Here is a 24244-nt window from a genome sequence, read left to right as displayed (position 1 = left end):
GAGTCTCTCACTACAGAAAACTTTTGGAGACCTCTGATATGGAGCTAAACCCATGGATGAAACAGGAGATACTTAATGGGCTACAGGGTTTAGGGGATGTTAATTGGGGATGTAGGATATGCTTTTAGGGCTGCAGCCTTATATGGATATATTAGAGGCTTTAAGTGGGTGCAGAGGATGTTTAGGACGTTTAATGGTAGATAGGGTTCTATTTAGGGAAACAAAGGCGTTTTGGTTGGGTTTAGAGTATTGTTTATTGGTCTGTTGATGGTACTTGCTCTTTCCCTGAAGTGTAGGGAATGATCAACAAGTGTGAAGATGCTGCTATGGACCAGAGGTGGAATTCTCTAGGGGACGCAGGGGATACCTTCGGTTATGCAAGGCTATTTTCAACGTAGAGTGCAAAGGTTTCCAAAGAGGGGATGCTCCATGGGAATACTATGATTTTGGGTCATCCTTTAGGCAGATGAAGTGAAGGCTTCAGAGGCATGGCCTACTGAATGTACAAAGGATTAGCCATATACAGATTGCAGCGGGTGTTTCATAGACAATTAAAATGAGATCTAAAGGGAGGCAAGGGGTGTTCTAAGAGCATTGCATGTTAACCCATGGGGGACTAGATGATGCTATATTCTAGAGAGATGCAGAAGATGCGGTGAGGATACAACAGCAGTCTCTAGATGGATGCAAGAGATGACCTAGAGATAAGTGTGATGTCTACCCTGAGTAGATAGAGAGGATCCAGTGAGATTCAGGGGATACTCTATGATGGTGGTTGGGAACCCCAGTAGCATTTAAGTGATGCTGTAGTGTAGGGTGATGCAGGGAATGCAGGAGGTGTGTAGTAGTCTTTCGATGGACACAGTAGATGCCCAGTTGGATGTAGGAGATGCCAGGTCTAGGGTGAGGCAGAGGGTGCAGGAGATGTAGCAATGTCTAGTCTAGGGAAATACAGTGGGTTTCAGGGGATACTCTGAGATGGATGTATTGGAAGCCCTGTGGCATTTACGTGATGCTGTAGTCTAGGGTGATCCTTGGGATGCAGGATGTTTGTAGCGTTCTCTAAATGAATACAGGAAATGCACCAAGGGATATAGGTGATGCTCTAGTCTGGGGAAATGCATGTGATAAGCCGGATTCGGGGCATGCCCTACGAGAGATGCACTGGAAGACCTGTGGAATGTAGGTGATGCTGTAGTCGAGGTTGATGCAGAGGGTGAGTGGAAAGGGTTCCTGGTGGTGTCAGGGATTCCATGGGAAATGTAGGTGATGCTCTAGTATAGGCAGATATATGTGCTGCAGTGGGATTCAGGGCATGTCCTATTAGGGATGCATGGAAAGCCCAGAGGAATGTAGATGATGCTGTAGACTAGGGTAACTCCTAGAATCTGGAGGAAGTAAAGAGGCAAGGTAGATGCAGGAGAAGCTCTGCGGAGTGCAGGTGATGCTATCGTCTGGAGTGATGTATGTGTGAAGTGGGCTTCAGGTAATAATGTGTGATAATGTGTGACAGATTAGTGGGAAGTCCAAGTCCTGACAAATAAAGGTGATGCAGTAATCTAGGGTGATGTAGGCATTGCAGGAGGTTTGTAGTTGACTCTTAATACAAGTAAGCAGGAGATGCCTTGGAGAATGTAGGTGGGAGAGGCATGTTCTGAGCGTGATTAGGGGTATGCCCTATGAGAGTTGCATGGGAAGGCCTGTGGTTTGTAGGTGATGCTGTAGGCTAGGGTGACGCTTTGATGCAAGGGGGAAAAGTGCCAGGAAGATGCAGGAGATCTGTGGAGTTCAGGTGATGCCGCGCTCTAGAGTGATGTATGTGTTGCAATGGGATTGAGGGGTACTCTGTGAGAGATGGATGGGAACCTCTGGGGGAATGCAAGTGATATTTTATTGAAGGTGGACTAGGGGTTCAGTGTGTGCTAGGTGGACACAGGGAATGTGCCTGGGGTGATACAAGGGATTCACACAATGAATACATTAGATGTTCTAGGGAAGAGAGTAGTCTGGCAGTGACAGCCTGTCTGTGCGCCATTTCAGTTCTCTGGAAACACTTTAGCGAATGACAGCTCACAATTCAATGCTTTATTTTTAGTTGAGGTTGAAGGGAAATGGCACTAAAGGTAATGGCTCTGCTATTAACATATCCCATTTCTGTTTATCCTGCTGAAGGAATGTTCTCTGTTTCTTTAACCCAAAGGCAGAGCGCCTGGCTGCCTTCCCTTCTGCCTGTCTCGAGTTTCTCTCCTCTGAAACTGTGCCCTCTCTATGCCGGGACCCATACTGAGTAGAGTGTCCAGGCTTCCCAAATTTGCTGGGCCAGTCCCAGGTTTTCACCAGCTGTCCCAGCAGATTTCGGGAAATTTAGCTCATGTCCCCGTTTTTTAGAGAGAGGCGACTGAAAACAGTGGGGGGAGCCTTTTTATGTTTTCCAAAGTTGGGATGGTTAGCAGCTGTTATAAGATAGCAATTTAATTAACCGGCATTATACTGGCCTAAAAAATTGCATTTTATTTATGTTCTTAGTGCCTTTTCTGTAACTCTGTGCTGATGAGCGCTGTCATTCTGCACGCTCAGTTGAAGTAAAATTGTTGTCCCTTCTCTATTTTTATGAAATGTCCCGTTTTTTTTACTTTAAAATTCTGGTCACCCTATGCCGGTTCCACTGAGCGGCGCTATTACGTGATGTAGCCTTGAGGGAAATGGCGACACCGGTGTGTACAGAGCCAGTTGATCCCTATGTCACTTTTTAATACAATTCAGGATGACATGCGTGACGTTTGGGTCTAGCCAGGCATGGGTCTTGGTGAGTAGACTTCAAGGTGGATTCTGGAACTGTCCCTTGTTTGAGCATATCTCTCCAGTTAAAGGCAGGGAACTAAGAATTATGCAATTCTGCGGTATTTACCCGCAATTATGGATTTTAAGCACTTGCCATATAGTCAAAGCAGATTTCAAATACATGTTTCTTGCTTAAACCAATCAAAACTTACTGAAAGTGCATCACACGTAGTGTTGCACAGTGGCAGCCCAGTGGCTAGGGTAACATTGAGCTTCCTATTTTCTGTACTCAGGTGATATCCTGACACTAATCTTCTATCCAGTCTCTATTAAAGTGTTTAAATCCCAATATACTGAAGTATTACTGCCACTATGGTAGATTATTTGCCCTTCTTGACAATCCTGCAATATTATTTCGTTCTCTACTGCCACATAATTCCAGTGGTCCTTTTAGTAGGCCAGAACATTACATTTAGAGCCTGTATATAGAAATCGTCAGAAAGCATAAAACGGTGCATAAGCAACTTTTGAGACATTTTTTACATTTGCACCTTTGGCAAAAGAAGCACAAGTTGCACATTTGATAATATATTAGTTGAAATGTGTGATTAATGTACCACTAATTGAATGGGATAGAATGTATAAAGGTGTAATCTATGGCCAATGTTACTTCTAGTCATAGTGTGTGAAGCTGCTAGCTGTGGTTAATGTGCCACTGGTGGGATAGGAAATAAGAAATAATGTGGTAAATTCACTCTCCGAACACTATGCTGTGGTGGGATAGGGAACTATGTAAGAGCTGCAATCTGTTGTTAATGTTGGGGAGGGAGGAATCAGGCGGTGCTGTAATGGCTTCACCATTGTCCTGTGTCCCATTGACCAAGCCAACATCCTCCACCTTGACACTTGTATTTACTTATCAAAGTGAAGAGACCCTGATGTCTGGGTTGTTAACAAGCCTTTTACATTCCTTCTAAAATATTAAGGTGCTAAAATAATATCTTTGGGTGGTGCAAAGACTCCACTGGTAACTGCAACCTATCCAGTAATATGACAAAATGCTTCTCACACGAGAGTATGTGCATTATGCTTCACAAAAGTGTTTCCAACCTTGTTCAGAAAAGTCACCTTAAGCATTTTTATTTTAAAGGTGAGTGCTGATTGTATGTCACCCATATACTTACATTTTGTACATGTATTTTACTTTTAAATGTTCACTTAGGGTTTGCATATTGATTTTTACATTCATTATGTGTTTCGTTCTTAAGAACTTTATTAAGGATAGTTTTTGTAGCCAGCAAATTTCTTAAACATTCATATGAATAATTAGTTTCTTTGATGGTCACTGAAATTTTCCTTTGCACCTATGTAGTTATGTATTCACATGTGAGCTTCACAAAACGCTGTTGGATTCTGACCCCTTTGTATTTTGTCTATGCTTACCATTCGCATGTTCTTTAAAGATGCTTCAGAGTTTATAAAGCGAAGACCTTGATTAAAAAAAATAGTTTCAACATATGTCTTGAAAATTCAATGGTCTTCTAATGGATCGCTTCGCTTCTTATTAATCGAGGCCAGTCGTGTAATCGATGAGATCCACATTTTGTTTCGTAACACATAAGACACCCCACCTATGAAATGTTATGAATTTTACTCTGTGATGTTCCCTCACATGGTTTGCTAACATGACGCACCATATTCTTTTCTGGTGTACATTTTGAGAAGGTCAAGTTTCTCTTCATTTTCTTAACGAGGCTGCATTTCAAGCACTCACTGTGTTGTCCTTCTTTATAGGCAGATTGACAGATTTTTTGTTCAATGCACTCTGTTAATTATTTTGATCAGAATGCTGGCATTGCTATCACAAAAAGCAGAAATAAATGCACAGTGACAAAATAGTTTAATCGGCTACATGTGAAAAACACCTAGAATCATGATATTTTTACTGGTGGGACAGAAATCATGGTCTGGTAATCTTTAGTTTTATGACGCCTGGGATTACTCCACTCCAAACAAATCTACCACAAACTGTAAAAGGGATCAGTACAGAACACAGTAAATGTTATTAACATTAAACGATTGGGTATATGTTATATATACATATATATCCAAACAAAAGACAGTTATAATGTGAGTAGGACATAGATGCTGCACACCCTCATGTATTTTGATGTATCCGTTTAATTAACAAGTGGTGTTCTGTGTTAACTTAAGCCACGCTGCTAGTTTGTACAGGATCTACAACATTGAAATGTGATCTAGAGCTGTGCTCCATCTTCACAGTAGATGATGAGAAAATGCCTTCTTGTCATTGAACCAGCCTCTTAACATGACCTGTGATGAGCCTGTCTGTAGACATGACTCAGACATGTACCTCAAAGACTCACAAAGCTGTAAGAACCTTCTGCTAATCTGTAAGAATTTATCAGGCCTCCTTCCAACCTCTGTGTGCCTACTGCTTATTTATTTTAGTAGAACCAGATTTGCAGGATTTTGCATGAAAGTCTTTGCTATCTTCAAAACACTGTCTTTTGGGTTATCCATCAGCGTTCTCCAACTAGAGCCATCAGATTTCCATACCACAAACTCAACCTCAATGCTTTCCCTGGACAGAGGCCCCAGATGTCCGCTTCCAGCTCATGCCTTTCTTATTCCTGATACTTCTGCATGGGTGGAGAATGCATGTGCGTGCTATATTCTCAAAACCACTTGTGCTTTGCTTATTTTACTCCCTCTCCTCCTCCATAAACTATTACCTATGTGACTTTCTCCACCTCTTGATAGCTTCTCTGTTCTGATTCCCTGATCACAGTCTGTCCATCTACCTTAAACACCAGTCTCGAATCTATACTTAGATATAATTTTTGTTCACTGAGCTGTGCATTCCAGTTTTGTTTTGCTTGGCGATCTGTTCAGTTTTTGACATTACTGTTTTGCATGTTTGTGTTGGCTGTATTACGCCTCTCTGAGAGTTACCTAAAGTGCGTACACAGTTGAAGGTTGCTTCACACTAGCTGTTGTTGATAAGGTTCCAAAGTTGTAACGTCGGTGACATTTATTGTAAAGTGCTTCAATCCCCTAGCTCCACGTTTGCAGTATATAAAATAATGCAAATAATTAACAAAATAACAAAGGTGTGTTTTAGTGTCATGTAGCAACAGCCCTTCATTGAACCTCACATTTCCTCTTAAAAAGAAATGTAGAAGTTACTAAAAGGATTTAATTTGAATTCTCCATCCCTTTCCAGGTAGCTGAGGATCGGTGTTGGGAACCTTGACGCTTTCTGATCTAACTTCAGCTTTTACCTCTGAAGAATGCTGATTTGCACTCAGAGCGACCCTTGATCTCCTTTTCAAGGGTGTAGTCCAGGTGGGTTTCATGGTCAGATGTGGAAGCCTCTGTAAAGAGCCTTTTCTTGAAAGTTCCCACATTTGGGAGATTTGTAAGATTACCAAGATTTGGGAATAATGAGGTCCGAAGTTAGGCACCTGGAACTGGGACTGATATCCATCCCTGGTACTTGCATTTTGGTACAAGCAATACTTTTCTCTTAATTGCTCTCCAGTTCTACGGACCACTTTAAGTCATGCAGAGCCATGAGCCGCATGTATATGGGCGTCTGTATCATTCTGTGAAAGCAGTAAGTGGAAACTCATGTAAACATGCAGGGCCCACTTGCTCAGTTGTCCACCTTTACACTAATAATTCTGTAGTGGTGCCCTGGAGAATATAATACTTCCATTGCTATTTGCCATCCAGCAATAGGGCTGTGAGAATGGTACATGCTAATAACATCCAAACTCGCCATCCATTGGTTTAGTGTCAATAGATGAAAGCCCTTGACTCCCTGTTTGCAACAAGTTGCACTTTACCAACAAAAGTCTATGGGTCTTTGGGTAAGTATTCTGTATCTGAGAACCTATCCATGAGAAGGCCTTCGACCTAGCAACCTCTTGGATTTCTAGATAGTGTTATCCCTATTAAAGTACACATTGTTGGTCCCTGTGGGGTTTTCCTATAAAATACCTGGAAAAAAGGATAGGTCCCGCTTTGCCTAAACGTTTGGGCATTTGTTTTAGCACCATTCCTCCCATCTACTGAGAACAGAAAGGAGCAAGTAAGGTGCTGCTCCAATGTAAATCATGCCCAGTTTCTACCACATGCAAGAAGCAGTGGCGTAATGGAACTGGAGGGGGACCCGCCTGCAAAGAACATGGAGAGCCCCCCTCTGGTCTCACTCAGGAGCTCTCTGGCCAGTGTGCTGTGCTGAGGGGGCCCCTGGAGCTCGGTGCCCCACCACACCGCAGGAGCTGCGGGGCTGTTTGTTACACCACTGGCAAGAAGCTCTAGAAATCAGACCACATATTCTGTGATACGCCGTAGCTCTGTTACTGCCGTGCTATTGAAGTTACATTTTTTCCAGTCATACATGTATGACACTCCACATAAAGGCTGCACTGCGTCTCATAATTAACCGTATCCAATTGTCCATGTAAATAATAGAGCTCCTTTTAAGTTGATTTCATAAGAAAAACAGTCTACATTGTAACTGAATGCGAAGTATTTTCTATACTTCTATTATTAGGGGACAAAACTTTCCATCAAATCAAAACCAAAGTAGTACTTTAACTTGTAAAAGTATTTATTTTGACTCTCTCTGCCAGTTGTTTTTCAACCAATTGGAAGTTCCTTGACGCAATGTTTGAGTGCACACATTTCTTGTGCAACAACACGCAGTGTCCAGTGGGTGGATGCGGGCTCTATTTACCTTAAAACAGGTGTGGGTAAGCGCCGCCATATTTATTGAAGTGAAAATGGCAGCAAGTGGATCCTTCCTTATCTACCTTACAACAAGATTAGTGGGTGTCTTGATCCCTAATAAAATGGAAGCACTGTATGATATTAGCATTTAAATAGTAGAGAGTGGGTGCACCCATTTTTTTTAACCGGAAGAAGCAGTGAGGGGATGCACCCATATATACCAGCCTACAAACACCATTAAGTTTGCACAGCCAACTTTGTTGTCCTGGAAATTGGTATGGCGGTCTACAGTCGTCTTTATTTACTGGAACTTCACAAAGTGTGGGTGCAACAATATTTATTAACCTATACTCTAAAGGATGCATATACAGCCATCTTTACTCACTGGTAAGACTGTAAGCACTGCATGGGTGGCGCCATCTTTTCTCAACTTGTTCCTATCAGTGATTAAATACAGCTATTGTTACAAACACATAAGTCGCAGAAAATTCCTCAAGTCATCTTTTGAGGCCTGAGATCAGCAGTATTTGGGCATGACCACATTTATGTATCTGGAATTGGAAGTGAATAGGTGCAACAAATCTAACTAACCTGAGGTTTGTTTTATATATGTTGTAGATTAACAGGTAGTAAATCGCCCATCCATCCGATACCTTACCTCAGATGAACTGGGATTTAAAAGTGTGGACTAATCTGACATAGAATCCCCTTGATTATCCTGCTTCCTCAGAATACAAATCTAAGATATTACTTTCACTTGCATTCCATAACTTACCAGACAAAAGTCATAAAATATTAATCTGCATATTTAAGTAAATACATAGGCGCAATAATTTCTGATCACAAAAGCAAAGAAATAATCAATTCATTGCAGTAATCTTTCTAGCATGCACAACATTCGGAACCAGCAAGAATTAACCCCAAAAAGTTGCACTATGGTGATTGTCAGAGAAACATAAAATGTTCTTACTGGGGTACAGCTGTTTCGTAGGTGCACTGAGCTGTGCATCTTTGGATACCCGGTACGCCACATCTGGTACTTTCGAAGATCGCCTCTGTGTACAGAAACCTGTTGTTTTCGTTACACCATCAGGTAAATTGTGAAAATCTAATACCTTCAAGAGATCAGCTGGTTCGGCTGCAAAGGGGTGAGAAGAAAAAGAAAATGGTTACTCAAGATGGTAGCAGCTATGGAACAAGAGAATGTGATCACATACTGAAAGTTTCAAAGCATATTCAGCTAAATATCAACCTCAAACACCCCAGCCTTTCCAACCCACAAGCACAAGACGGATTATGTTGAAAGATGAATTTTAGGAATAGTGTCTAAGTCTTTGGAGGACACATCCAATGCCTCAAACAGATTTAAGGGAGTCACCCATCCCACTCAGGATATAATTCAAGATAATATAGCCGCCAACAAGCACCTCAATGAATGCAAATGACCGACAAATGCATACAATTTCATTATATTGTAAAGAGTTACATTACTATTTAAATAAATGTGAGATTGCCTGAGGCCTAAATCTGTCTTCTCAGCAGTGAATGTAACAAACAATCCATCGTTTTCTAGCATAACATTTTGGTAGAGGAGATTTAGAGGTCGAACCACCTAGAACTTGAGCTACAAAAAGTGTTAGAGTTCATCGAACTATGGAACATGCCAAAATGGGTGTGATTTGAGTATTATCCGACCCAGATCTGCACAATGGTTGATATGGTCATACCCTAAGTGACAGCACTTAATGGCCGCAGGACTACTCAGGCAACTATAATTACAAAGTGAGTTCATGGGAGACAAGTCTGCCCACTATTGTTACATCAGTATTTATATATATTAAGCATGCCATGTGAACCCTTTACTACAATAGCAAGATGCAGGTGGTATATAGAAGGCCATAACAACCACTTTCACTACAAAAGGAGCATCCTGGAGGTATGTAGAAGGTTATGAGAGTAATTTGCTAAACAGGAGCACACAGAAGGTATGTAAAAGGTGAAATAACCTCTTTCACCACAACTGGAGCATGCTAGGGGTATATAGAAGCACACTGGAGTCCTTTAATGTAAGAGGAGAATGCACTAGGGCCCATATTTATGGACAATTTGTGTAGGGCAGCACCGCAAGCCTTTTGCTACGCTGCACTGCCCTGCACCAATATGAAAGGGCAGGAATGCACTGTATTTATAAATTACAGTGTATTCCTGTCCTTTCACCCAGCTCCGGCACACGGTTTGGTGCCTAGCATCAATGCAGACACCCTTGCACCATAGTGCAAGGGTGTCTACATTGTATGCAAGATTGTGTTTGTGCAAGAGGCGCCACCTTCTTACAAAAAAGCTATCCGGCGAGGCATTTTCCTCATCCAATGTCTGCGGCAGTTTTAGTAAACCTGAGACAACATCAAAATCCATGCGTGTTGCATGGAAAAACCCACCACATCGCCCATGGAATGCCCCCTGACGCAGAGTAAGGCAAAGAAGTGACTTGCGCTGCTTTACCCATCTCCATATCTATAAGGCCATGAAAAGCCACGCGAAGTGGCTTTGTGTGACCTCGTAGATATGGGTGAGAGACTTGCATCACCAGAGCATCAAAAAAAGTGACACTCCAGGGACACAAGCCTCTCGCAAATATACCCCTAGGTATGTAGAACGTTATGGGAGGTAACAGAAGGTATGTAACCACAATAGGAGAGCACAGGAGATGAGTGGAAGGCCACAAGGGTCCACTCAATACAACTGCGCCACCCTTGGGGTGTGTAACAGGAGCATGCAAGGTATGGAGCAGGCAAAGTGAATCATTTCACTACAGCAGATCATACAGGAGCTATGTAGAAGACCACGAAGGACCTTTCACTTCAACACAGACATACAAGAGCCATGGAAGTAGCACACACAGGGACTCTGTAGAAGGCTATGAGAGCTCTTTCACTACAGAAAGAGCACACAGGAGGTATGTAGAAGGCCATTAAACCTCTTGGACCACAACAAGAGTGTAGAGTATGTAGCAGGCCATGGCAGCTGTTTGTTACTGCCGGGAAACACAGAAGTATAGGGGGTGTAGCAAGCAATAGGTATTTCCCTAATTTGGGAACCCAGATGATTTATGTAGCAGGCTACAAGAGCTCCTTTACTACCAGGGGAGCACACAAGAGGTGAGTGGAAGGCCTTGAGTCCCCATTCAGTACTACACGACCACCCATGTGGTATGTAATAGGCAACAAGAGCCCTTAACTACAACTTGAGTATGTGGGTGTGCAGTGGGCCATTAGAGCTCTTTCACTACAACAGTGGTACACAGGAGCTCTGTGGAGGACCCTGAGAGATCTTTCACTGTACACAAAGCACAGAGGAGCTGTTTAGAAGGTCATGAGAGCACTTTCACTATGGCAGTAGCATCTAGGAGCTCTGCAGAAGGCCACAAGAGCACCTGTACTACAGCATGAGCACACAGGAGGTATGTAGAAGGCCACAAGAGCTCTTTCACCCAACAGGAGTACGGAGTAGTATGTAGAAGTCCGTGAGAGGTCTTTCACTACAAGCGCACCCGGTAGATATGTAGTGGGCCATGAAAGCACTTCACTATGGGCACACAGGGACCAAGTAGAGTAGAGCTCTCTCACCACCCCAGGGACACACCTCTAGCGGCACAATACGAATGCCCCCGGCCGTCCCTCTTAAAAGAGCTGTATCAACGCAGCAGGAGCACGCAGGAGGTATATCAAAGGCCTGGAATGCTCCTTCACTAAAACAGGAGGTATACTCATGGTCGTTAGTGCTCTTTCCTAACAATAGGAGCACTAAGGTGGTACGTACAAGGCTGTGCTAGGGGCTACGCAGAATGCCATGAGAACTTTTCTATTACAATGGGGGCACATAGGAGGTACGTAGAATGCCACGAGAACGTTTTCATTAAACAGGGGCACATATGAGGTATGTAGAATGACATGACAGCCTTTCCACAACTGGGGCACATGTGAAGTGCGTAAAATGTTATGAGAAAGTTACAACAGGGGCACATATGAGGTATGCAGAATGCCACGACAACTTTTTCATTAAACAGGGGCACATATGAGGTATGTAGAATGTCATGACAGCCTTTCCACAACTGGGGCACATGTGAAGTGCGTAAAATGTTATGAGAAAGTTACAACAGGGGCACATATGAGGTATGCAGAATGCCAGGAGAACTTTTTCAACACAACAGAGGCACATAGGAGATATGTAGACGGCCATGAGAGCTTTTATAACAGGAGGGGCACCCTTAAGGTATGCAGAACACCATGGTCGGTTTCGCATTACAATAGGAGCACGCAAGAATTATGGGGAGGACAGCGGGCTCGGTCATTACATCAGGAGCAGGCAGTCCATAAGCAGCAGGAAATGCCAGCTATCCATTACCTTTCACTGGGGGCACGCTGGAATATTGTACCAGCCTATTAAGTCTTTCACTATGGAGGAACCCATATATGTTATGCAGGACACCGTCAGCGCTTTCACTACGCAGGAACCCGCAGGATAAATGCAGGAATGCACAGGAGGAGTGTATAAGACCATCAGCACTTTCACACAAAAGGTATGCATTGAGACAGCAGTACATTCAGTACTACAGGGCTTCAAAGAGCTATGTGGCATGTAGCGCTTTCACTAAATAACAAACCTACCGGAGCAGAGCAGAACAGGAGCAATGTTTCAGGCCGTCACATCTGTCACCAGAGCAGTAGCTCAAAGACAGGTAGGAGAGAAGCAGCTAAAAAATAGGAAGTCGTCTCCTGTCATTCCTGCAGGAATGCACAGGGACATAGGAACTCACGTTCGTTCAGTCAATGTTGTTAAGGATGTAATCTTTGGTCTGTTATACAAACATTCCCACAAAAGGTCTGAATGTAATATCAAAAGCAGTTCAAGTGTGCATACTAGCACGAGACACATTCTACTGCTCAGTATAACTTAGTACGATACGACATAAAGTACATCAAAAAACACTTTCTCATACAGTAGGAGATGAGCTCCAACAGTCTCACTCCAGGAGATGCTTTTATGGGTATCAGGAGTTTCACTGCAGCCTTTGCACTCTTCCTATGGCCACAACTGACTCTCAGCGCACTCCTTAATGCTGTGGCTCCACGAGCTGCTCCCAGCACACTCTTGCCAGGAAGTGCCCCAGTATGCCCATTACAGCAGGTCCATCCTGTAAGTGAGCCATAGCAGACTCATCACAGCAGGTGCACATGTGGGCCGAACAGCAGCGATCTCACTAGAGCATGTGCATTCATGAGCAGAGTCCCAAACTCTTCTTGAGCATTTACACTAATCAGCTGAGCCCCAGCACTCTTATTACAGCCGCCATATTCATGAGCTGAACTCAAACACTCTCATTGCAGCCACTGCACCAATGAGTGGAATCCCAGCACTCTTCTTACAGGAGGTGTTTTCATGAGTTTAGATTAAGCAGTCTCAACGCAGCTGCATTGACCTGAGCCCCAACACACTCAATGCAGCTGCATTCATGGCCCATACATATTCTTTGCAGCAGATATGACACGGATTGAGCAGTAATACACTTGTTACAGCAGGTGTCTCCACAGCTGAGGTCCAGCAATCTCATTACAAGGGTGCATAAACCTGAGCCCCAGTACTCTCATTACAAATGTGCATAAACCTGAGCCCCAGTCTTCTCATTACACCAGGTATTCCAACGAGCTGAGCCCCAGACCACTCAATACATCCCTTGCTCCCAGGAGCAGAGCCCTACTGCACTCCATACAGGAGGTACCTGCAAGAGCTGAGCCTCACGCATACCCATCACAGGAGGTGTCAGCATGAGCCGAGCCTCTGCCATCCCATTACAGGAAATGTGAGCATTAGCTGCACCCTGTACTCATCACAGTAGCTGTTTCCGTAAGCAGAACCACAACAAACTCATTACAGCTGAAGCTAACATGATTTAAGCCCCAACACACCCACATCAGCAAGAACCCCCTGTCCTGAGTTCTCTGATTGAAGCAGTGGGTACCAAGAGCTGAGGCCCTCCACCTTCAGCAGACCAGACTTTCACTTGATGCTTCCTAGTATATTCAAAGTAGGATGTGTTCCTGTGAGCTGAACTCTAGCACACGAATTGGAGCAAGCTGCCAGACGCTGATATATGGTTCCATTATTACAGATGCTCACATGAGCTTTAGCGTATTACACTCATCGCATGTGCTGTTTCTATGAGCTGAGCCCCTGTACACTCAGTTTAGGAGGTGTTGTCATGAGCTGACCTCCAGCACTCTCATTGCATCAAGTAGTCTTAGCACACTGATTACAGGCGCTATTCTCATTAGCTCAGTTCCACCCTACTCTTTTAATAGGTATTTCTGTGACCTTAGCACTAGTCCATCCCCCCATTATAGGACATGTTACTGTGAGCTGAGCCCTAGCCTATTTATGATAGAAGATGTATGCATGAGCTGAACCCTAACCCCCTCTTAATAGAAGATGCTTCCATGATCTGAGCCCTAGCGCCCTCATTTGAGAAGGTGCATCCATGAACTTCTCCAGAGTCCCCTCATTGTGTAAGATGCTTCCATGATCGTAGCTATAGCCCCCTCACTGTAAACGATGTTTCCATGGTCTGAAACCTAGCCCCTTCATTACAGAAGGTGCTTCCATGAACTTAACCCGAGTTCCCTCATTATAGAAGATGCTCCAATGATCTGAGCCCTAGCCCGCTTATTAAGGAAGATGCTTTTTTGATCTGAGCCCTAGCCCCTACATTATAGAAGGTGCTTCAGAGACCTGGGCCCTGCCCTCCTCATTATAGAAGGTGCTTCAGCGACCTGAGCCCTGCCCTCCTTATTATAGAAGGTGCTTCCATGATCTGAGCCATAACCCCCTCACCGTAGAAGGTGCTCACACGACCTGAGCCCTAACTCCATCATTATAGAAGATGCTTCCATGATCAGAGCACTAGTTCCCTCATTACAGAAGATGCTTCCAAGACCTGAGGCCTAGCCCCCTCACTACAGAAGATGGTTCCGTGATCTGAGCCTTAGCTCTCTCATACAAAAAATGCTTCAATGACCTGAGCCCTAGACCCCTCATTATAGAAGATGCGTCCGTGATCTAACCCATAGCTCCTGATTATAGAAGAGGATGAGCTGAGCCCTAGCCCCCTCAATATATAGAGTGCTCCTTGAGCTGAGTCCTAGCACATTGATAACAGGAGGTTCCCAGGGGCGTAGCTTGGTTAGTAAGATGGGTGGAGGTGGGGAGGGGTGAGCTTCAGATTTCCCAACATTCATGCTGGCATTTTTCGTAAGTAAAAACAAATGCATTATATGAGAAGCAGGACATGGGGAGGGGAGCTTAAGAGGCAGTGGAAAAAGAGGATAGTGGATTGTAAGGGGTACCTAAAACACAATATTTTTCAAACTAATCAACCTTTTTAAGGCCTTCAAATCAGAGACAAGAGAGAGTGTCAGTGCGTCTGTTATGGCAGTGCGGGCATGTAAAAGTTCCAGGTGAAATCCGACAGGCACTTCACCATAATTGAATGAAAGTACTTGTCCCTAACTATTTACTACAGAATACATTTTGTTAGGGGGAGTGTAACACCCCAAACACCCCAACGAAGCTACGCCCCTGGAGGTCCGCTCATAAACCAAGCCCTGTATCCCAGGACATCAAAAGGAGGGGCACATTTACAACCCCTAGTGCCATCAGAGTGTCACTTTTTGTAACGCTCCGGTGTTGTTGTGCACGGCACCGTATTTACAAGGTGGCATTAAGCCACCTTGTAAATACGGCCCCTTCACACGCAGCACATTGCGTGGAAGGGGCGTGCAATGGGTGTTGCTGTGTGCATTCCACAGCAACACCCATTGCATTTTGACGCAGCCCCAGTATTACAAGAAATCGTAATTCTGTGACAGCGCCAAAATCTAACGCCACTGCATGAGTGGCATTAACATGGCGCAACAAGGAGAATACTTTCATTTCTCCTCGTTTTTTGCTCTTTCTATGTGTGCTGCATGCTGCAGCACACATAGAAAAGAACAAATAGCCATTGAAGATTGTTTTTGTGCAGGAAGGCGTTCCTTCCTGCACAAAAAAAATGTCCCCCGCAATGCAGCCATCCTTTCACCATGGCACAAGGGTGGCTGCGTTTACGCTCAGCAGCTAATTTAGCACTGGTGCAGGGGGAAACACAGGGATCTGCCGTATTTGTGTAATTACAGAGCATCCCTGCATTTCAGAACTGATGCAGGATGGCGCTGTCAGTTTTGGCGCTGCGTTATTCTGCTCCAGTTCTTTGCAAATACGACCCGGAGTTTTCAAGGGCCGATTGCTCAGTGCAGCTCCAGAAGCTCCTTTGTGGTGAGCCCCACCTCACTCCTTGCATCCCACGCTTCTAATGGTTGAATGTGGACATTGGATGGCAGAAGATGTCCCGCAGAAGAGCCTGCTCGGTTCCCATCGGTGCAGCCAAACCTCCCCGGCTTGCGGTCACTGTAGCCCTTTCGTTCAAGGATCTTTGTAAGTGAAAGGATCTCTGTATGTGAAAGGATCTCTGTAAGTGAAAGGCTAACAGCTCTGGCCGTTTTCAAGTGGAGAACTGCATGGCCCAAAACGTGAGGACTGAGGACTGGGCCCAGACAGGCGAGAGGTCGACGTGGCTCATTACGGAAACGGCAAACATGAATTTGGACGAGGGGCCGTGGAACAGCTGGGCAGGAAGCGCGGGCGGCCAAAGGCCCTGTGAGCACTGGAATCCTTCGCATCTGCCTGGATACGGTCATCTCTCAGGGAACTGAACAGAACTTGTGAGCTGGGCTTTTTCCACAGTATGTCTAAACAAAGTTGTGTCCCCTACTTAACCTTAGGGTAGCAGAGAGGGGATATAACAGCAGCCTGCAATCTGCGACCCTGGTTGTGTTAGTAATAATAATTGTGTGTCTGCAGGTAAATTCAAAGAAGGAACTTCATGCAGAGGTGCATTATGGGGGGCGTGCGTAAATGGGGCAGCAATCCCAGGAAAGCAAAATAGTGATGGGGGAATGCTTGAATTAATCTCAGTCACTATGTATCACTTTCGGCTGCATTCTAGTTTACCATTATGGGTTAGTTGTAACAGTAGAGACAAAAGACAAGCCATATGCAAAAGAGTCTTGGCCCTGTCTGTAAAGAACTCTCTGTATACTTGTAGGTTTTCTTCAAGTTTATTACGTTATGCCAACACACTAATTAAACAGAAGATAATTACAATTCATCTGCGTCTCGTGCCATCAACTGTCACTGCTTGTCTGTCAACATTCCTGAACGTGCAGCTGACAACAATGGCTTACCTGAGGAGACATATGGAACGGTGTCCCCTCAGGACATAAGACAGCATTAGCAATTACTACAACACTACACACCTTCCCTCCTTTATAACACACAAAGTATCGTTGACCGATAAATTCCCCATAAATAGAGTCGTCCGCCAGGGTTGCCTGCTAGCACCGCTTCTGTTCTCTCTTTTTAGGGTCGAGCCTGCATTGCATGCGCTCGCGCATGCGTATCGCAGCGAGACGCTTTTGTATTCAGAAAAGGGCTCGGAGCCCTGTCAACTTCACGTCAGTGTTTTTTATTGGTTCGTGGGCTTGCCTAATAAAATCTGCTTGCTTTCATTAGTCGAAGGCAAGCATATGTCATGCCTTTTCCGGTGGCTAGCCCTCCTCGAGCGCAGCGACCAAGTACAGAAAACATGCGAGGCTTGTTTTTTTCCATCGGGCTTGTGGACTTCTTTTTCTCTAATTTACGAGCACGATCTCGCTTGGCAGAAGTCGAGCGCTTTACATAGTTAATTTCACTTTTTCGGGTTGTGTACACAAATGCACTTTTGCCCGATAGCTGAAAACTCGGGTTAGGAGTTTACAACGCGATCAGCTCTAACATGAGCAAACGCGAGACCCGTTGCATTGTAAATGCTTGTTATTAATGAGGTGGTGCAGGTATTAATGGCATGCCAGAATGATGCTCCCACTTTAGATGCCCAGAAAATCCCTATTCTTCTCTTTGCAGATGACTCATTACTCATTTCAAAGACTCCTATGGGTCTACAAATACTTGTTGATAGATTTAATCTATTTTGTCGGAATTATGGTTTGGAGTTGAATTTTAAGAAAACAAAATTGATGGTATTTCGCTCTGGCCCACGGAAGAAATGAACTATTAGCTTAGATGGCGATCTTTTGGACAAGATTAGCTCCATCGATTATTTGTGTGTGAGGCTCACAGATACATTACATTGGGAAGAACAGGTTAGCAAAAGTGCTGGACTCCTGCTCAGCATCCATACTGTGCTTTTATAGGAGTACAATGGCCAAAGTTGTATCTCCAGCAATCAAGATCTATGTGGCCAAGGCACAGGGAGCTGTTGTCTATGGTGCGGAGATATGGGGCTTTTCCGACAGTAACAGGATAACCACCTGTGAGAATAGTTTTGCGAGGGCTTTATGCGCGTGCCCTCCCAGCACCCCACTGATTCCATTGTTTCTAGACCTGGGATTAAAACGGATAGCTGACTTAATTATTTTACGACCTTTGTTATACTGGGTAAGGCTATGGACTGTTCCTGAATTGGTTGTATACAAGATCTCACTTCTAGAACTGTTCAAATGTCCAAATTCTAATTCTATTCCATGGGTTAAGCATGTATCTAGCTGGCTCTGTACCTTGAGTTTAGGAGACTTCTGGGAGAATCCCCACAAACTTGGGAAATCTCATGCAAAAGTATTGAAGTGTGCCTATTGGTCCTATATACGAAATGACTATATTAGCCGTAAATCCCATGGCCATTTAACCAATCTTTTTATTGACTTCAAATGGTACCCACATTTTGAATCACACCTAGATATAATACCCGACTTACTAGGTAAAGGACTATATGCTAGATTTCGTTTTGGGACATTGCCATTGAAGACCTTGATGAGTAGATGGGGACCAAATGCCACATCTGATATTTGCCCCGCGTGTGGTATTACCCCAGAAACAGTTGAACATTTTATGTTTTTTTGCCCTGTATATTCATCCCCCAGGTCTAAATGGATCTGCAAAATATGCCGGGAATTGAAGATAAAGAAATGTGTTTTAGCCTTCAGGCTTTTAAAAAGCCATTGCTCCAATGTTTTAATTTATGCTGTTAGCAAGTTTTTAGTGGCAGCATGGCGCATACGTAATATTTATGTAAAAAATGATTTTTAATGGGATTTACAAATTGGGCTATTGGGGTTCTATTATTGTTAGATACTGGTTTTAGGACGGAATTGTACTATCTTATTTATGATGATATTTATTGTTGTATTGCTTTGATGGTCTGTTGATCGAATAAAGCTTGTGTTGACTGGCACAAAGTAATTCATACCTTATTGTCCCACAATTCCTCCCAAGGAATTAATAGTTGCTGTATATATATAACAATGAATACACCTATGGTAATAAATATTACTCTTCCATACTCATAAGAACACTGGAAAGAAAAGTCAGAGATTGCATATTATGTGAGAATTCTGCCAAGACCAAAGTTACACCTAGACCTCTTCTCTGCATCCCATTCTGTGTCCCAGTACAGCCTGGGAAAGGGTTAGCATAGACATATTGGGAGCGTCAAGTTTATGTGATAGTTCTCATGGATCATTTTACTAAATGGATTGAACTGGTACATAAGGCAAACTCTGGACTCTATTATCAATTTTTTGGATAAGATCTTCATGAGAGAAGGTTTGCCCAAACCCATCTTAAGAGTTAACGGTCCTCAATTCACTTCTGAAGATTTTAAAGAGTACCTAAAAAGAAATGGGGTTGTACACAAAACCACTTCAGTCTACCAATAATGCTATAGAACGTTTTAACCGGGTAATAAAGGGAGTAATTCAGTTAGCCAGCAGTAACAATCTGGTGTGGGAGAAAGAATTACAAAAAACAGTATGGGCGTTTAGAATAACTTCATGTTCGAGTACAGGGTCAAGTCCTTTTGAACTCATGAGAGGGAGGACTCCCATGACTAAGGATAACATTGGGTGGTTGAAAACGGCTAAAAGGGCTAAATGGACTCCTGAGCAATATAGAACAAGCATTTGCAATGCAACGGGTCTTGCATTTCTCCGAGATAGAGCTATTAGCAGTTGTAAACTCCAAACCTGACTTTTCTTGTCTCATTAAATGGGAAAAAACGAGCGCGATCGCGCTGCGAAAAAAGAGGAAAAGTAGTCCACAAACCGGACGGAAAACAACTAGCCTTGTATGTTTTCAGTACTTGGTCGCTGTGCTCGAGGAGGGCTAACCACCGGAAAAGGCATGATGTATGCATGCCTTCCACTAATGAAAGCAAGCAGATTTTGAAAGGCAAGCCCACGAACCAATGAAAGACACTGACGTGACATGGACGGGGCTCCGAGCCCTTTTCTAACTACTAAAGCGTCTTGCAAGTGATACGCATGCGCAAGCGCATGCTACGCAGGCTCGACCCTAAAAAGCACAGAAAGTGTAAGGAGTACCACGACGGAAGGAAAGTCAGAGAATGCATATTATGTGATAATTCTGACAAGACTAAAGTTACACTTAGACCTCATCTGCATCCCATCCTCGTCGCCAATTCTGTAAAGAACTCTCCGTATACATTTAGGTTTTCTTCAAGTTTATTCCATTATTCCAACACACTAATTAAACAGGAGATAACTACAGTTCATCTGTGTCTTGTGCTATCAACCATCAGTGCTTGTCTGTCAACATTCCAGAACATGCAGCTGACTACAATGGCTTACCTGAGGAGACATAAGGTACGGTGTCCCCTCAGGACATAAGACGGCATTAGCGATTACCACAACACTACACTGCCCCAGTTGGATCAGCATCTCTGAATGGGAAGTCAAGTATCTGCAGCATTGGTATGCCTCATTAGTGAGGTGCAGCTATAGTTCAAGGGCACAGTGAGCAGACACAAGGAGGTTTGCTGGACCACTCTTATTGGATCTGGGCTAAGGCTGTAATGACTGGTACCTGTCTGTAACATCACTGACAACAGAAAAAACAACGGACTAGAATGTGGCCAGGAGTGATTACCTGTGGCTGAGACACATTTAGATGTTAGTTCCACCACTTTTTGTGCTGTCAAAATGATGTAGAAGTCTATATGTTTGAAGGTTACCAATATCCAGTGGTTTAAATGAGATAATACTGTCAAGTACTGAGGACCTGCCCTTCTTGAACTTGACTGGAAATGAAGCATCACTCCTCAGCAGGGCTACAATAATTTTATTGGGAGAGTACTCTGTATTCTAATTATGGACTGTTCCTTCCTAAATGAATGAAAAAAGCTAGTTATGCAGCACTCCGCAGACAGCAGTATGGAAATTGTGTATCTTTGAAGTGTGTGGAGTCTGGCTTCAACTCTCCGTACTCTCTTACACGACTATATATAATAGCCAATACAAGTTCATACGTTTTCAAAAATATTATAATAATAAGGATTTACTCTAAATTATAAATGGTTACTCATAGCAGCACAAGCTCCACTTAAAATCTCCCAGCTGACCCCCACAGACGCACTCAAACTTTAGGGTTCCCCATGAAAAACATGCAAAACAGAACTGGAAAGGAGACCAAAATATATTCTGAAATGTATATGAATCCTGTACGCCTGATGATCATGCTTTATCAACTCTCTGAAGAGTTACAGGGCTTGATTTAGAGTTAGATGGAAATAGAAAATCCTCCAATTTGTGGAGGAAACGTAGATTCCACTTCTGGATGACTTCGCTCTGGTGAATCTGCTGGTAGAACTATCTACTCCATAATACAACATGAAGGTAACTCTGCCTGTGAATGGTCCACCAGATACACGTTTTATCTTGTGTTCCCATGTCAACACAACACACAGCGACACATTTGTGACAATCCTTTGGTTTTGGAAATTTGTTCTGTTATAAGATTAGCTTTTGGGGCCGGAATCTGTCCAGCCAGTATAGCCAAGCATTTTGTCCAGGGTAATGGTTCAATTGGTCATCATTGCAGAGTGATGGTAGGTGATTGGATACTAAAATGGCTCTCTGTGCCGGCATTGGTTCTTAGGGTGAGAAGAGATGGTCTCCATATGTGAATTTACAGAACGTTGCAATCTACATGTCTTGATTCCAATTTGTCGGCTACACTCTGAAATAGCGGATGTTTCCAAGGTTGGATACATGCAGGGAGCCCTGGACGTGAGCAGCCTACACCTTCACAAACAACGAATCACCTTAATGGCGCTCAAGCAGCCAGGGTCCTTTGACACACACGTTCTGCCAAAAGCTTCTTTTCAGCTTACCAAAACCAATACTGAATGAAATACAAAAATGATTCTATGTTTGGCTGTATACTGTGTGTGGAAAACACAAACGCTGTGTGGCTGAACAAAAATGTGTCTTTTTTGTTTTCCAGCCTGGTTGCTCAAAATTAACAAACTCATTCAGCAGAGAAGCCATGAACTCAAACTTTATTGACCAATGCTTGACATTTTACTTGGGGAGACCAGAAAACGTATTTCATTCACAAACCTGTCTGACTGATCGAGTCTGTACTATGAACTACTGAGGTTTTCACGTTTTCGTTCAATCACCCCCAAATTGCCTAAATTCTTCTGATATATTTTGGTAATATCTATATGGTGAAATGCCTACCAGCAGCACAACATCTTCTCCATTATGTACTTATTGCAGGGATGCAGTGATTAGAAAACAACTATAAAAAGAGAATCATTTCAATAAATTCATCCATTTAAACCTAGGCTTTGACAATATTTTAATTTGCAAAATGAATACATTTGCGAACTTTCTTGAAATTGGGCCTCGTGGAATTTTTCAGGAATGTTGTCTGTGGCTGACTGATTTACACATACATCTCCTGTAAGATACATATTTCGTTTATCTGGTGCATGAGTGCTTTTTTTTTCAAAAGGTGCTTGTTTGCACAAAAAAAGGTCACACTCGATAGCAACAATCTGCAGTTCACTCTGAAACATTTTGCAGAGTTTTGCAAAACGTTCTTGAATTTCCTGAACTATTATTTAAAAAACGTAAGCAATTTTCACAGACCCCTATTTGAAACCGCTTTTTTCAATACTAAGCCACTTATGTTGTTTTTTTGGCTTTTTAGTAATGCACGATAGACTGTAGCATACAAATAAAATAGCTAATCAAGTTGGTGATATTTATTTTATTTGCATAGTTAATTGCTTTCTTTTGTACAGCTCCAGCAACACAGCTTCCAACAATTTCAATTCCCCACCTATTAAATGACACATTCATAAACATTTTTGGATGATGCCTCCAATGTTTGTAAAGTGCCTCAATTAGCACAGAAACAGTTATCATAGAGACTCCAGTTCTGGGCACAGATTGTTTTTGTGCCCATTTTTCGCCCTAACATTTATCACAAGCTAAACGCAAACTGAACTCGCTTTCCACCGGCTCATAGCAGATAGATATTGCCCAAGAAAAATGCACAAATCGAATTGATCAAGCGTGCACTGGGGTGCAAAGTGTAATTCAATCTTTTCTAAACTGGAGTTAATCAGGTGCAAACCCTGCATTCAGCACCTGGCTGGAAATGATTGGGTGAACATTTTATGTTTTTTGTGCTCCAGATCTACTTTAGGTACCTGGGACCTGATTCATAAAAAAAGCTATAAATCTACACCCACAAGTTTACTCTCTCCTAACAGTGTAAATGTATGACTTCTGGTATTTCCAAGGCTTTTCAAGATTACACAAGTAGCCCGGGTTACAGTTTTCCAGGCATACTGCAGAAAAAACCTTTGTGAATTCACATGCACACCTTAGGACTGGCAGATCCACTGGTGGAAATGTCACTGTGTACAATGACCCCTGTAGAAACATCACTGCCTTTGTGAATTCACATGCGCACCGTAGCACTGGCAGATCCGCTGCTGTAACTGTGCAGTGCGTACGATGACCCCTGTAGAAACATTACTGCCTTTGTGAATTCACATGCACACCTTAGCACTGGCAGATCCACTGGTGGAACTGTGCACTGCGTACAATGACCCCTGTAGAAACATCACTGCCTTTGTGAATTCACATGCGCACCGTAGCACTGGCAGATCCACTGGTCAAACTGTGCACTGCGTACAATGACCCTGTAGAATTCACATGCGCACCGTAGCACTGGCAGATCCACTGGTGAAACTGTGCACTGCGTACAATGACCCCTGTAGAAACATCACTGCCTTTGTGAATTCACATGCGCACCGTAGCACTGGCAGATCCACTGGTGGAACTGTGCAGTGCGTACGATGACCCCTGTAGAAACATTACTGCCTTTGTGAATTCACATGCGCACCTTAGCACTGGCAGATCCGCTGGTGTAACTGTGCACTGGGTACAATGACCCTGTAGAAACATCACTGCCTTTGTGAATTCACATGCGTACCGTAGCACTGGCAGATCCGCTGGTGTAACTGTGCAGTGCGTACGATGACCCCTGTAGAAACATTACTGCCTTTGTGAATTCACATGCACACCTTAGCACTGGCAGATCCACTGGTGGAACTGTGCACTGTGTACAATGACCCCGCACTGTGTACAATGACTCCTGTAGAAACATCACTGCCTTTGTGAATTCACATGTGCACCATAGCACTGGCAGATCCACTGGTGGAACTGTGCACTGCGTA

The 24244-nt window shown here is 43.5% G+C and overlaps 1 protein-coding gene across 2 annotated transcripts in view; it reads right to left on the bottom strand.

The window, feature by feature from the left end:
* The window catches only part of COL5A1 (collagen type V alpha 1 chain), a 425380-nt gene that overhangs the window by 296246 nt on the left and 104890 nt on the right, over positions 1 to 24244 (bottom strand). For both annotated transcript variants that reach the window (XM_069241581.1, XM_069241580.1), the window contains exon 2: positions 8513 to 8680. In XM_069241581.1, the coding sequence (XP_069097682.1) occupies positions 8513 to 8680 (168 nt within the window). The remainder of the gene's footprint in view (positions 1 to 8512; positions 8681 to 24244) is intronic.

The sequence above is a fragment of the Pleurodeles waltl genome, chromosome 6 (assembly GCF_031143425.1).
Source record: "Pleurodeles waltl isolate 20211129_DDA chromosome 6, aPleWal1.hap1.20221129, whole genome shotgun sequence".
Lineage (NCBI taxonomy): Eukaryota > Metazoa > Chordata > Amphibia > Caudata > Salamandridae > Pleurodeles > Pleurodeles waltl.
The sequence above is the reverse complement of the archived record's forward strand: the minus strand, read 5'-3'. Positions and strand labels throughout refer to the sequence as shown.